Below are 12,614 nucleotides of genomic sequence, written 5' to 3'. Positions count from 1 at the left end.
TTCTTTTCTTATTTATTTATTTATTTTTTAATACACAGGAAAGCTGTTAGAAGATGCTTTGACTCTGGGTGGTTCTTTCCTATGTTCTTGCTGCTTTTCCTTATTTTCCAAATTTTCTCCATTGGGCATATGGGAAATATGCTTTGTAGATGTTTTTATAATGGGAAAAACAATAATTATTACTTTTAACAATATAGCCAGTCCAATGGTTTCCAATCTACGGACCACAGACTCCCAGTGTGAGATAATAGTAAATATGTATGTTGGTCTCTGCCCTTGGTTCCTGGCACAGGGCTCCTGAAACCCCTGGAATGTTCCTGGGTGACAGCAGTGTCTTTTGTTCTAATGAGGAGACTCTGGGTGGGCCCCAGGGTGGCTCCTGGGTGGGGGCTGCTCACCAGGAGACCAAGCCATGATGAGAAGCTGGAATTGTCAGCTCCATCCCCCACTTCTCCACAGACGGGGGAGGGCCTGGAAATGGAGTTAATGACCGATCGTACCGACGTGAGGAAGCCTCCGTGAAATCCCAACAGCACGGGGTTCGGAGAGCTTCCAGGTCGGTGAGCACAACCACGAACCAGGAGGGTGACACACCCCAATTCCACGGGGACAGGAGCCCCTGAGCTCGGGACCCTCCCCAGATGTCACCCCGTGTATCTCTTCATCTGGCTGTCCATCTGTGTCCTTTATCACAGCCTTTATAACCCTCTGGTAATAGTAGGTATTTCCCTGAATTCCCGGAGCTGCTCTAGCAAATTAATGGAACCCAAGGAGGAGGTCATGGGAACCTCTGATTTGTAGCTGAGTCGGACAGAAGTTGTGGGTAACCTGGGGACTTACTACTTGCAAACAGCATCTGAAGTGTGGTGGCAGCAGTCTCGTGGGACTAAGCCCTTACCCTGTGAGTTGAATTGGAGGACACCCAGTTGGTGTCACAGAGACTTGCTTGGTATGGGGAAAAATCTCCACACATTTGGTGACCAAAAGTGAAGTGTTTTATATTGAGTAGTAAAGGAGACACACAGGAGGGAAACACAGGAGGTGGAACACCGAGTCTTTCCTATTACAATCAGGCTACCGAAGTTACTTTAAGCCTATTAGGGCATCAAGCACTGCCTTGGGTTGAATAAATATTCATGTATTTATTACATGCATATATACGCATATATACCGGGGGTGCCAAAAAAAATGTATACAAGTGGACACTTTTGTCAACGTTGCTCAAGCAGTAGTTCCCTGTAATCAGAAGAGTCTGGACACTGATGGTAACCACTCTGAGCAGCTCTTGTAATTGCAGAAGTCAGACGTGACGTGCAGTCATCTTTTGTTATTGGTACGTATTATTACAATTTTTACAGTTTTTTCCTTTCTTAAACTGTGTATACATTTTTTGGCACCCTCTGTATATAGTATGCACATATATTTTACTCTTTTCCAATACATACTGATATTACTATGATCAAAGAAAAAAAAATATATATCACTTTAAAAGCACTACTGGTAAAACGGTACAGCCACTCTGAGAAGTAGTTTGACAGGTTCTTATAAAATTATATTTGCAATTACCATGCAACACAACAACTGGACTTCTGGTCATTTATCCTAGAAAAATTGAAACTACTCACACAAAAACCCATATATAAATGTGCATAGCAGTTTTATTTCTAACAGCAGAAAACTGGGAACAACCTAAATTTCCTTCAACAGGCAAGTGGTTAAACAAACTACAGTACCTACATACATGGAATACTACAGCAATAAAAGAATGAACTATTAATATACAAAACAGCTTGAATGGATCTCCAGGGAATCATGCTAAGTGAAAAAAATCAATCTCAAAAGGTTACATACTGTATAGTCTATTTATAAGACTTTCCCGAAAGCACGATTATAGAGACAGGACAGATTTTCTACTGCCATAGAGTCAGGGGTCAGGAGGGCAGGAGCTGGAATGGTTCTGCTATCTTGACTGCAGTGATGGTTACACAAAGCTGCACATGTGATGAGACTGCAGACATTTACACACAGCCAACACTGGTGCTCTCTGAAGCAGCTCTATGGATGGGGTGATATGAATTTCCAGACTGTGTTACTATATACAGTTAAGCAAGAAGGAGGAAACTGAGTAAAGAATGTCCAAAACCTCCCTGTACAGTTTTTTCTTTTTTTTTTTCTTTTTGGCTACTTCCTATGAATCTATTATTACTTCAAAATAAAATTGTTTGTTTTTAAATGCAGTTGCGGCAGAAAGGGAAAAAAGTGCTACTAAATTCATAGCATCTTGTTTCTACAGATTTTACTAATTAAGGAATAATTGACAGCTATCACCCTGTACGGTGACGTCAGAGATTTTCTAACAAAATTTGCTAACAAAATTACAAGCACTGGAGAGAATGTGGGGCCCTCTATGGAGGCTTGGTAAACAACTGCTTTGGGAACAATTTGGCACCACCTAGTAAAGCTGGAAATGTGTGTACTTCAGACTCAACAATTCCACTCGCAGACACCTAGAAAATCTTGCATGTATGCACAGAAAATAGGTGCAAGAATGCTCAAAGCAGTATTATTTGGAAATATGAAAAATTCTGTGTGCAATGCCCAGAGAACAGATAAGTAAGTTGTGGACCATGGAACACCACACAGTGAAAAAGAATCATGTACAATTAAATGTTACTACACAGAGAAATCTCAAAAGAGTGAGAACAAAAAAGTCACAAAGTACACAAAGCCTTCATTATATAAACATCAAAAACATGCAAAACAAAACAACATAGTGTTTAGGGACACATGGACTCATGATCGAATGTAAGGGTAAGTAGGGGCACAAATGCCAACTTCCGGGCTAGTGACTACGGGGGCTAAGCTCGGGGGGAAGAGAGAAGAGAGGTGCTGTGAGGGTTCTCAATGATGAGCGCTGAGTACCCACGTGTTCATTTTATTCTAATTGAAACTACATAGGCATTAAATGTATTCCTTTTGTGCACTGGTTTTGTGAAGTGTGAGAGGATGTGTGCTTTAAACAGTCATAATCAATTTTGTGCTCTATTTTCATCACACAACAATTTCTCATGTTATAATAAACAGTTGCACAATATTTAACGAACTAAGTAGCTAGTAATTTCTTAATAAGTTAATGACAACAATTTTCAATTTTGGGACCAAAGCAAACAGTTAGCACAAGGCACCAACTGAAATGAGACTTACCTTGACGTCCCACTGCTCCCATACAAGTAACAAATAAGTCGACAGAATGACAAGTAAGAGAGGCTTACGTACCACAATGATGGCGATCCTTCCTCCCACATCGCCAACAACTGTGATTGGGGGCTTTTCTTTAGGAATCAGCACTGGTCAGAATAAAACACACACACACACACACACACACACAAGTTTCTATATTAAAAAGTAAGTCAAAGCCTTTAAAAAGTCAATGTCTCATGATAAAAAGACCCAAGAAACTAGAAATAGAAGGGAACTTCCTCAACCCGATAAAGGGCAACTACGAAAAACTCAGATATAACATCATATACGTAATGAAAGACTGAAAACTTCCCCCTAAGCCCAGGAACAAGACAAGCATGCCCACTTCCACCATTCAACCCTGTACTGGATATGCTAGCCGGGGCGATTACGCAAGAAAATAAATCAAAGGAGGCATCTAGATGGATAGGAAGAAGGAAAACTATCTCTATTAGTAAATGACATGATGGTACATATAGAAAATCTACAAAAAACTACCAAAGTGAAAACATGAGTTCACCAAAGATGGAAGGTACAAGAACAACACACAAAAATCAGTTGTGTCTCTACACACTAGCAATGAACAATCTGAAAAGGAAATTAAGAAAACAACTCCATTTACAAAAGCATCAAAAAGAATAAAATACCTAGGAATAAATGTAACCAATGAGGTGAAAGACTTGTACACTGAAAACTACAAAACACTGCTAAAGAAATTAAAGAAAACACAAATAAATGGAAAGACATCCCACGTTTCTGGATCAGAAGACTTAATATTGTTAAGACGGCAATGCTCCCTCCCCAAAGGGATCGAGAGATTTAATGCATTCCCTATCAGAATCCCAATGTCATCTGTTGCAGAAATGAACTGAGAGTAAAATTCATATGGAAATGCAAGGGACCTAAAATACCCAAACTAATCTCCAAAAAAAAAAGGAAGAATAAAGGTGGAAGACTCACACTTTGCTATTTTTAAACTTACTACTGTAAGAGACAGTTAGCATGAGCACTACTATCTTAAGGTCAGGGTTAACAGCCCCTGGCTTGAAATACAGCCTAACTGTAAATTCCAGGATGTGGGCAGTTGCAGCACGAGACCAGAGGCCCTGTAGCTTATCTTATACTCTTTGAAGCTGTGTAAGTCCTGCAGTTTATCTTGTACTCTCTGAAGCTATGGAAAATTACTAAGTACCTTGAAAATGCTATATAAACCCTAGGCTTTAAGTGTTTGGGGTCCTTGTTAAATAAAACCCGCTGTGTCGGGCAGAGACTCGGACCCCAGCTAGCTGGAAATAAACCTCGCCGCGTGACTTGCATTATCGCGTGTGTCCTCTGTCTGTCTGTGGGGTGGACGATTCCAGACCTTAACACGACAAACTTTTATTTTACTTATTTTATTTTGTAATTACAGTTGACATTAAGCTTGATTAACCACAACACCGTGGTACTGGCCTAAAGATAAAGATCCATGCAACAGAACTGAGAGCCCAGACATAAACCAAACACCTACGGTTCACTACTTTCCCCCAGCTTTATGAGACATAACTGACTTAGAATACTGTGTGCGCCTCAGGTGTACAACCTGCTGTTTTGCGACACTTATACACTGCAAAATGATCACCACGATAAGGCTAGTTAACACATGTCACCTCCCATGATTGCCTGTGTGTGTGCAGTAAGGACATTGAATATCTACTCTCTTAGCAATTTTCAAGTGTTAATATAGTATTGTTAGGCCAGCCCGGTGGCTCAGGTGGTTGGAGCGTGGTGCTCCTAACGCGGAGGTCGCGGGTTGGATTCCCACGTGGGCCAGGGAGCTGCGCCCTCTACAGCTAAGGTTGTGAACAACAGCTCTCCCTGGAGCTGGGCTGCGTGAGCAGCCGGAGGTTGGCTTGAGCTGCCGCTGGCTGCTGTGAGCGGCCCACCAATGACCGGCGACCGACTGCCTCAGATGGGGGAGCACAAGGCTCATGACACCAGCAGGGGCCAGGGAGCTGTGTCCTACACAACTAGACTGAGAAACAACGGCTTGAACCGGAGTGGGGGTCGGCAGAAGAAGGGGGAAAATACAGTCTTGTTCATTATCGTCACCGTGATGGTCATTAGGTCCCAGGAACTTCTTCATTTTCTAACTGGAAGTCTGGAGCCTCTGACCAACATCTCCCCATTTTCTCCTTCCCCATCCCCTGGCAGCTACCTGTTTCCATGAGTTTGGCTTTTTTAAAAGATTCCACACATAAGTGAGATCATACAGTATTTGTCTTTCTCTGACTTATTTCATTTAGCATAATACACTCAAGGTCCATCCATGTTGTCACAAATGGCCGGACTTCCTTCTTTCTTATGGCGGACTAATATTCCACTGTATATATACAAATTTTCTTTTTCCATTCATCTGTCGATGGACACTTACAATTAATTTTTGACAAAGGTGTTAAGACCATTCAGTGGGGAAAGAATAGTCTTTTCAACAAATGGTGCTGGGAAAACTGGATATTAACATGCAAAAGCATGAAGCTGGAATCGATTTATACCAGATACAAAAATTATTTCAAAATGGATGAAAGACCTAAAAATAAGAGCTAAAACTATAAAACTCTAAGTAGAAAACCTGGGCGTAAATCTTCATGACCTTGAATTTGGCAATGGATTCTTAGCGATGACACCAAAAAGCAAGTGACAAATATAAAAATAAGTAAACTGAACTTCAAAATCAAAACCTTTTGTGCATCAAAGGCCACTATCAAGAAAGTGGGGAAAAAACCTACAGAATGGAAAAATACATTTGCATATCGTATGCCTGATAAGAGTCTAGTGTCCAGAATATATAAAGAACTCTTACAACTCAACAGTAAAAGACAAACAACCCAATTAAAAAATGGGCAAAGGATTTGCATAGCAATGTCATCAGCCATTAGGGAAATGAAATCAAAGCTACTATAAAGTGCCACTTCACACCCACGAGGATGATTATGATAAAGACTAACTGGAATTTAAAGCAAACATAATCAGTTGGGCGGGTCTACAGGAGGAGCTAGGGCTTATGGGAGTTCTCATGCCTACGCAGTCACGAGAACCCTACCGGAGGAACTCCATGTTTATCATAAAGCTCTACAGTTCTAACTTCCCTGTCCCTTAACTTCCGTTTTCCCGCATACAAATACCCCTCCAGAGAGTATGCACGTGGCTGTCACGTCTGCACGCACTGGGCTGCAATCCTTTCTGCTCCTGAATGAATCCTCTTTGGTGACAGAACACCTAGTTGATATTATTTTTCAGTCGACAATGACTATAATCAACAAATCAGAAAATAAATGTTGGTAAGGATGTGGAGAAATGGGAACCTTTGTACATTGCTGCTAGGAACGTAAAATGGCATAGCTGCTATGAAAAACAGTTTGGTGGTTCCTCAAAAAGTTCAACATAAAATTACTATATGATCCAGCAATTCTAATCCTAGGTATAGACCCTGGTGAAATAAAATCATATGTCTGCAAGAAACTTGTACATGAATGCACAGTGCAGCATTATAGCCAAAAGGTAGAAACAACTCAAGTGTCCAACAAATGGACTATTATTCGACCATCAAAAGGACTGAAGTAGTGGTAACACGCAACAACTTCGATGAACTTTAAAGGCATTACGTTAAGCGAAAGAAACTGGACACAAACAGTGTCATACTGTACGATTCCACTTATATGAAACAGACCAATTGATAGGACAGAAAGATCAGTGGTTGCCAAGGGATGGGGGAAGTGGGCATGGGGGGTAATTACTGAAGGGTAGGGGTGCTCTGGGGGGATGAAAAGTCAGAAAGAGAAAAAAAAGACTAGAAAGGAATGGCAGACAGTGCGACACTGTGAATGCACTAAGTGCCAGTGAGCTGTACACTCGGAAATGGTTAATTCTGTGCCATGTGACTCTCACTTCAACTTTTTTAAAAAGTCAATGTCACTAAGGGAAACAAACTACAAGGACTGCTCTGGGTCTCCACCTTGGCACCACGGACACTCTGGGCCACATAAGTCTTTGTTGTGAGAGCTGTCCCGTGTGTGGCAAGACATTTAGCAGCATTCTTGGCCTCTACTCACTAGACGCCCGGAGCAACCACCTCAGTTGTGACAGTCGGAAATGTCTTCTAGGGGACAAAAGCCATACTACCCCTGGCTAGTTGAGAACCACCGCTCTAGATTTAAAGAGACTAAAGACAACTAAATGCCATATGTGAGCCTAGGTTGGTGTGTGGGGGAGGGGACCGAAATGTACAGCCAAACAAAGCAAGATAAATCCCAACACCGAAGTAATTTTTTACATTTTCAACACTCCTTTTCCCAAGCTCTTGACCTCTATGCTGGTGAAAGAGTGCAATGGTATAGCCCTGGAGGAAATCAGTGTGACATAAAGCCATATAAATAGTCATACCTTTGACTCATTCATCTCACTTTTAGAAACTTATAATGAAATAAGCCAAAGTATGAAAAAAGTTTTTTATCCACATATGTTCACCGCAGCATTACACTGGCAAAGACCAGGAGAAAACACAGATCCACAGCTCCGCACGGGTTGGGCAAACCAAGCCACACCCAGAAGACGGGATACTAGACAGACATTATAAATGCTGTTTACAAAAGTGTTAACGACTTTGAAAGACGTTGTAAAGCTGGGAGAAGACAGCGACATGCGCAGTTATGGAATCAGTATGGATCACAGCTCTGGGAAAACAGAAAGGAAAAAACTGAAGAGGCTTCCTAAGCACTGATTCAGTGGATTAAGCACAGATTATTATTTTCTGCTAACTTTTATGTATTATAATATCTTGAATAATTATGTGTTTATATTCTGAAAAAGTATTTTTAGTTTTCTTTTTTATTTGGCATTTTTCATCTTAAGAAACCAAAGGATACAAAATAATTTTTAAAATCTAATGACAAATGTCAAAATGTTTTGACATAATCAAAATCTCAAAATATATATCTGAGATGCCATAGGACGAATGCCTTCTTTTCCCTTAATATATCTATTTGCTATTAACTTAAACAAGCATTATATATAGGGTGTCAAGCCATAAATTATGCAAAAGAGTTCAATATGTACGATCTGTGAAATTTAAATTCTGGTATATTCTCCCAAAAGTCCTCTATTTATCACTATTTGAGTCAAATGTAAACATGAAAACATTATAATTAAAATGAAAATCGTGAATGAAGCAAGCTGAAACATAAAGCGCACAAAAGTAGATAAAGGAATGTTACAACTTAGCAATCACCCAGTCTGTCCCCTCGTTTTCAGCTAGGAAAACAAGAGTTCTGTTTCTGCAGTCCGGGAATGACTAGCTAAGACCACACTTAAAGCTCACGCCTGGAAGTTACAAAGGAGCTGGTGCATCTAAAGCTTGACGGCATGTTTTGAACACAGCCTGCGAAACCCCCAAACAGGAAGGTCCTTTCCGCTGTGCTCAGGGAAATGGCTCGTGCCACACAGGGGCCAATGGGCCCTCGTAGGGCTTCCTGACACAGCCCTCACTCAGTAGGCGAGGGCTCTGAAGTGCCAGCCTAAGTGCCAGCAGCCTGGGAGCACAAGCACACAACCACTAATGAGCGGAAAGCTTGACTAACAATCCTGAACCCGGCTCCATCCCCAGCTCTCCCTCCTCTTTAGACCCCATTGCAAGTGGAAGAACTGGAAGAGAAGAGCTTTGGAGTTGGACACGCCCATTGCCACCCCCACCCAGAGCAGCGATGTAGCTAAATCGCAAATGTAAGCCACATGCAATTTTAAATTTGTAGTAGCCACATTGCAAAAGCACAAAGGAACTGGTGAAATTATTTTTAGTAAGATATTTTACTTAATCCAATGTATCGGATATCATTTTAACATGTAATTAATACAAAGATTAATGAGATCTTTCACACAATAGTTTTCACATTCTTCCCACTGCCAGCACTCTTCCCTCCCACTCACTCCATTCCAGTAGGGAGGAGCCACAGATAACACAGCCCAGCCTGTGACATCAAAGCCCTGCCACCTGGAACTTGCTTAACTTTGTCAGCCTCCCAAATCTGGCCTCCCTATTTCTTGACTCTGTTCCTGCAATTTATTCCAACATGGTGCGGGCCTGGACGTCTGATCGCACCCACCCCTCACGAACTGCCCCCAGCTCCAGAGCTTCTGCAGCGTTTTACCAGGTAAGTATACCCAGTGGCACTCAGTCGTGTGTCCCGGCCCTCGCCTCCCCCGCCCCCCCACCGTCTGCTCCGGCACAGTATTGCTCCCTTATCCATCTCTCTTCGCTCTAAGCACCTGGTGTTACGGGTGGTGCCCTTCCTGGCCACAGCACGGCCAGGCACAAACCTCAGCCCCTGCCTCCAGAGCAGGCTGTCCTGGCACCCTCTTTAACCCACGCCTCAACGCCTCCTGTCTCCGTGGCAGCTAACCGAGGTCCACCATGCCCAGCCATGCCCAGCCGCAGTCTCAGCTCCTTCATGGCTACCCAGCACACTATTTCTTTCTCTGAAATTGTCTCTACTTACAAATGAGCAAACTCCTAGACAAAGCAAGAATGTGAAGGGGTCCAAAATACCCCACAGCGGCATAAAAATTATTTTGAGCTGAAGGCATTTGAGTTTCTGAAACCCCTTATTTGCCTAAAAGCAGACCACCACCCCCCACCCCCCCACCCCTCCATACACACACACAAAAAACTCAATTGTCATATATCCCCTCCCAGGAAGGAACCACCAGTCAGTGAAGACTGACTCATCACCTACTCTAGAAATCAGCACCACACCCAAACAGCGTCTCACAAGTCATCTCTCCGTAGTCTCCTAAGGGCTCATCTTATCTTTCCAAAGGTCATTTGTTCTCTTCTTCCCCTATTATAAGCCGCAAATTGTAACCTCCTCAAATCTGTCTTTTCTCTTGCTAATCTGCTTTTTGCCGGGTTTCACTTGCAGGCGCTAAGTACTGAATATTAAAGAGGATGGAAGAAAAGTGTTTCCTCCCCAACAGACTCACACAAAGGCAGCACTTTTTTTAATTGAAAAGATGTTATTAAAGCATGAGGGCAGTTTCTTAAAAACAGAATCAAATTCCCACAGAACTCCTACCACACAGCACAGCAGATGTTAACAGTGCGTAGTCCTTCCTGGTGCTTGCACAGAGACAGCTACACACTCGCCTGTTCTGCCTTTTTCACATGCATTCCAGAAATTACCTCGCTTCAAAGGGCTGTATGATTAGTACTGACAACACAGTTTACTAAGTCCTGCCCTCTGGTAAACCATTTAGACTTTTTAGTGTTTTGAAATAAAAACAATACTACAGTGAATAACATTCTTTATGTTAAACTACAGGATACATTACTGAATGAATGAATGAAAATTCCCTGATGTGCCCAACTGAATCTAGTAGTTAGGGCACTTTCATAGTTTCTGCTGTGATCAGACAAACTGCTTGGAAAAGGCTCTACACTTCCCAGAGCAACAGAAGTGCACTTGTTACAACCACGCCAGGGAAGGCATTAATCAGTTTTTGCCAACTTAAAAAACAAAAAAAGAGAAGAGGTAATTCATATTTGGGGGGAAAAAGTCAGCTTTAAAATCAAAGAGGTGGGCCGGCCCTGTGGCTCAGGTGGTTGGAGCGCTGTGTTCCTAATGCCGGGAACGTGGGCCAGTGAGCTGCGCCCTCTACAGCTAAGATTGTGTATAACGGCTCTCCCTAGAGCTGGGCTGCCATGAGCAGCTGGAGGTTGGCTGGGCTGCCATGGGCTGCTGTGAGCGGCAGACCAATGACTGGTGACTGCCTCAGCGGGGCTGAGCGCAAGGCTCATAATACCAGCAGGGGTCAGGGCGCTGTGTCCTACTCAACTAGACTGAGAAACAACGGCTTGAACCGGAGTGGGAGGAGGGAGAGACGAAAGAAGGGGGGAAAAACAAAATCAAAGAGGAAAGCAACAAGAGGGGGCAGCACACTTACTGGGGATCTCCAGGCTGGGGTGGATGGCGGCCACATTCCTGACCATGGGCGGGGAATGCCGCCCATCTACCAGGTCAGACTCGGCGTCCTGAGCTTCTCCATGAATCACGGCAATTCCCAGTCGCAGGCGCTCAGCAAAAGACTGTGCCCTGGGGAGAACACGAGACAGTACAAAAATGATGCGTCACCTGTTTTCTGTTCATGTCTCTGGGAGAAACATTGAAAGAACATAAATAACACAATGGAATACTATTCGGCGTTAAGGAAAGATGATATAGGAGCATTTGTGACAACATGGATGGATCTCGAGAGTATAATGCTAAGTGAAATAAGTCAGACAGAAAAAGCAGAGAACCCTATGATTTCACTGATATGTGGTATATAAACCAAAAAGAACAAGACAAACAAACGAGAAAGAAAAACTCATAGACACAGACAATAATTTAGTGGTTACCAGAGGGTAAGGGGGTGGGGGGTGGGTGATGAGGGTAAAGGGGATCAAATATATGGTGATGGAAGGAGAACTGACTCTGGGTGGTGAACACACAATGGGATTTATAGACGATGTAATACAGAATTGTACACCTGAAATCTGTAAATTTACTAACAATTGTCACCCCAATAAATTTAATTAAAAAAATAAAAAATAAAAAAAAAAGAAAGAACATAAATAAAATGTAGATTAACAAAAAAAAAGAATAAAATAATCTCAGCTCTTAGACTCCAGGACAGAGTGTGGAGACACCACGTGATAAACATGTCCCTCTGGCAGTGGGTGGACCATAGGTGGAGAGCTGGCCCTGCAGGGTCTGCACTCAGCCAGCTGGGGGAGCCTGCGTAAGTCAGGTCACCTCCTCTAAGCCTCAGTTTCCTCCTTCGTAACTGCTAATTCTCTACTTAATAGTGAGAACCAACCACATGAGACAAAGTGTTAAGCCTCAATCTTTTAAGTTTTAGTAAGGTATAACTGCGATACAATAAAATGTACATATTTAAACTATACAATTCCATAAGCTCTGATGTTATGTATATATCTGTATTAACATTAGCACAACCAAAACAATGAAAGCCTTTATCACTGCCAAACGTTTCCTCGTACCCCTATGTAATTTCTCCTTCTAGCACCTTCTAGCACCTTCTAGCACCTTCTAGTAACCAGTGATCTGCTGGCTATCACCCTAGTTCTACCTTTTCTAGAATTTCATAAGTGGAATTAGAGTATGTATAGTCCTCTTTTGTCTTATTCCGTTCACTCAGCATAGCGCTTTGGAGAGCCGCCCCCAGGATACTGTACATCGACAGGCCATCCCTTTACACCGCTTGTTGATGAACTTCCGCGGTTCCAGCTTTGAGACACAAGGTCAGACAATTAAGTTCACGAACTCATCCTAGGAAAAGTG

The 12,614-nt window shown here is 42.5% G+C and overlaps 1 protein-coding gene across 4 annotated transcripts in view; it reads right to left on the bottom strand.

Annotated features, from left to right (window-relative positions):
* Nucleotides 1-12,614, bottom strand: part of PRPSAP2 (phosphoribosyl pyrophosphate synthetase associated protein 2) — a 44,417-nt gene that overhangs the window by 4,640 nt on the left and 27,163 nt on the right. For 3 of the 4 annotated variants that reach the window (XM_081028322.1, XM_081028325.1, XM_081028324.1), the window contains 2 exons: nt 11,215-11,363; nt 3,277-3,347 (listed from right to left, as the gene is read on the bottom strand). In XM_081028322.1, the coding sequence (XP_080884448.1) occupies nt 3,277-3,347; nt 11,215-11,363 (220 nt within the window). Of the gene's footprint in view, nt 1-35; nt 2,056-3,276; nt 3,348-11,214; nt 11,364-12,614 lie in introns of those variants that run through there. The other variant, XM_081028323.1, reaches the window with a different exon arrangement.

This window comes from Rhinolophus hipposideros, assembly GCF_964194185.1.
Source record: "Rhinolophus hipposideros genome assembly, chromosome: 20".
Classification (NCBI taxonomy): domain Eukaryota; kingdom Metazoa; phylum Chordata; class Mammalia; order Chiroptera; family Rhinolophidae; genus Rhinolophus; species Rhinolophus hipposideros.
The sequence above is the reverse complement of the archived record's forward strand: the minus strand, read 5'-3'. Positions and strand labels throughout refer to the sequence as shown.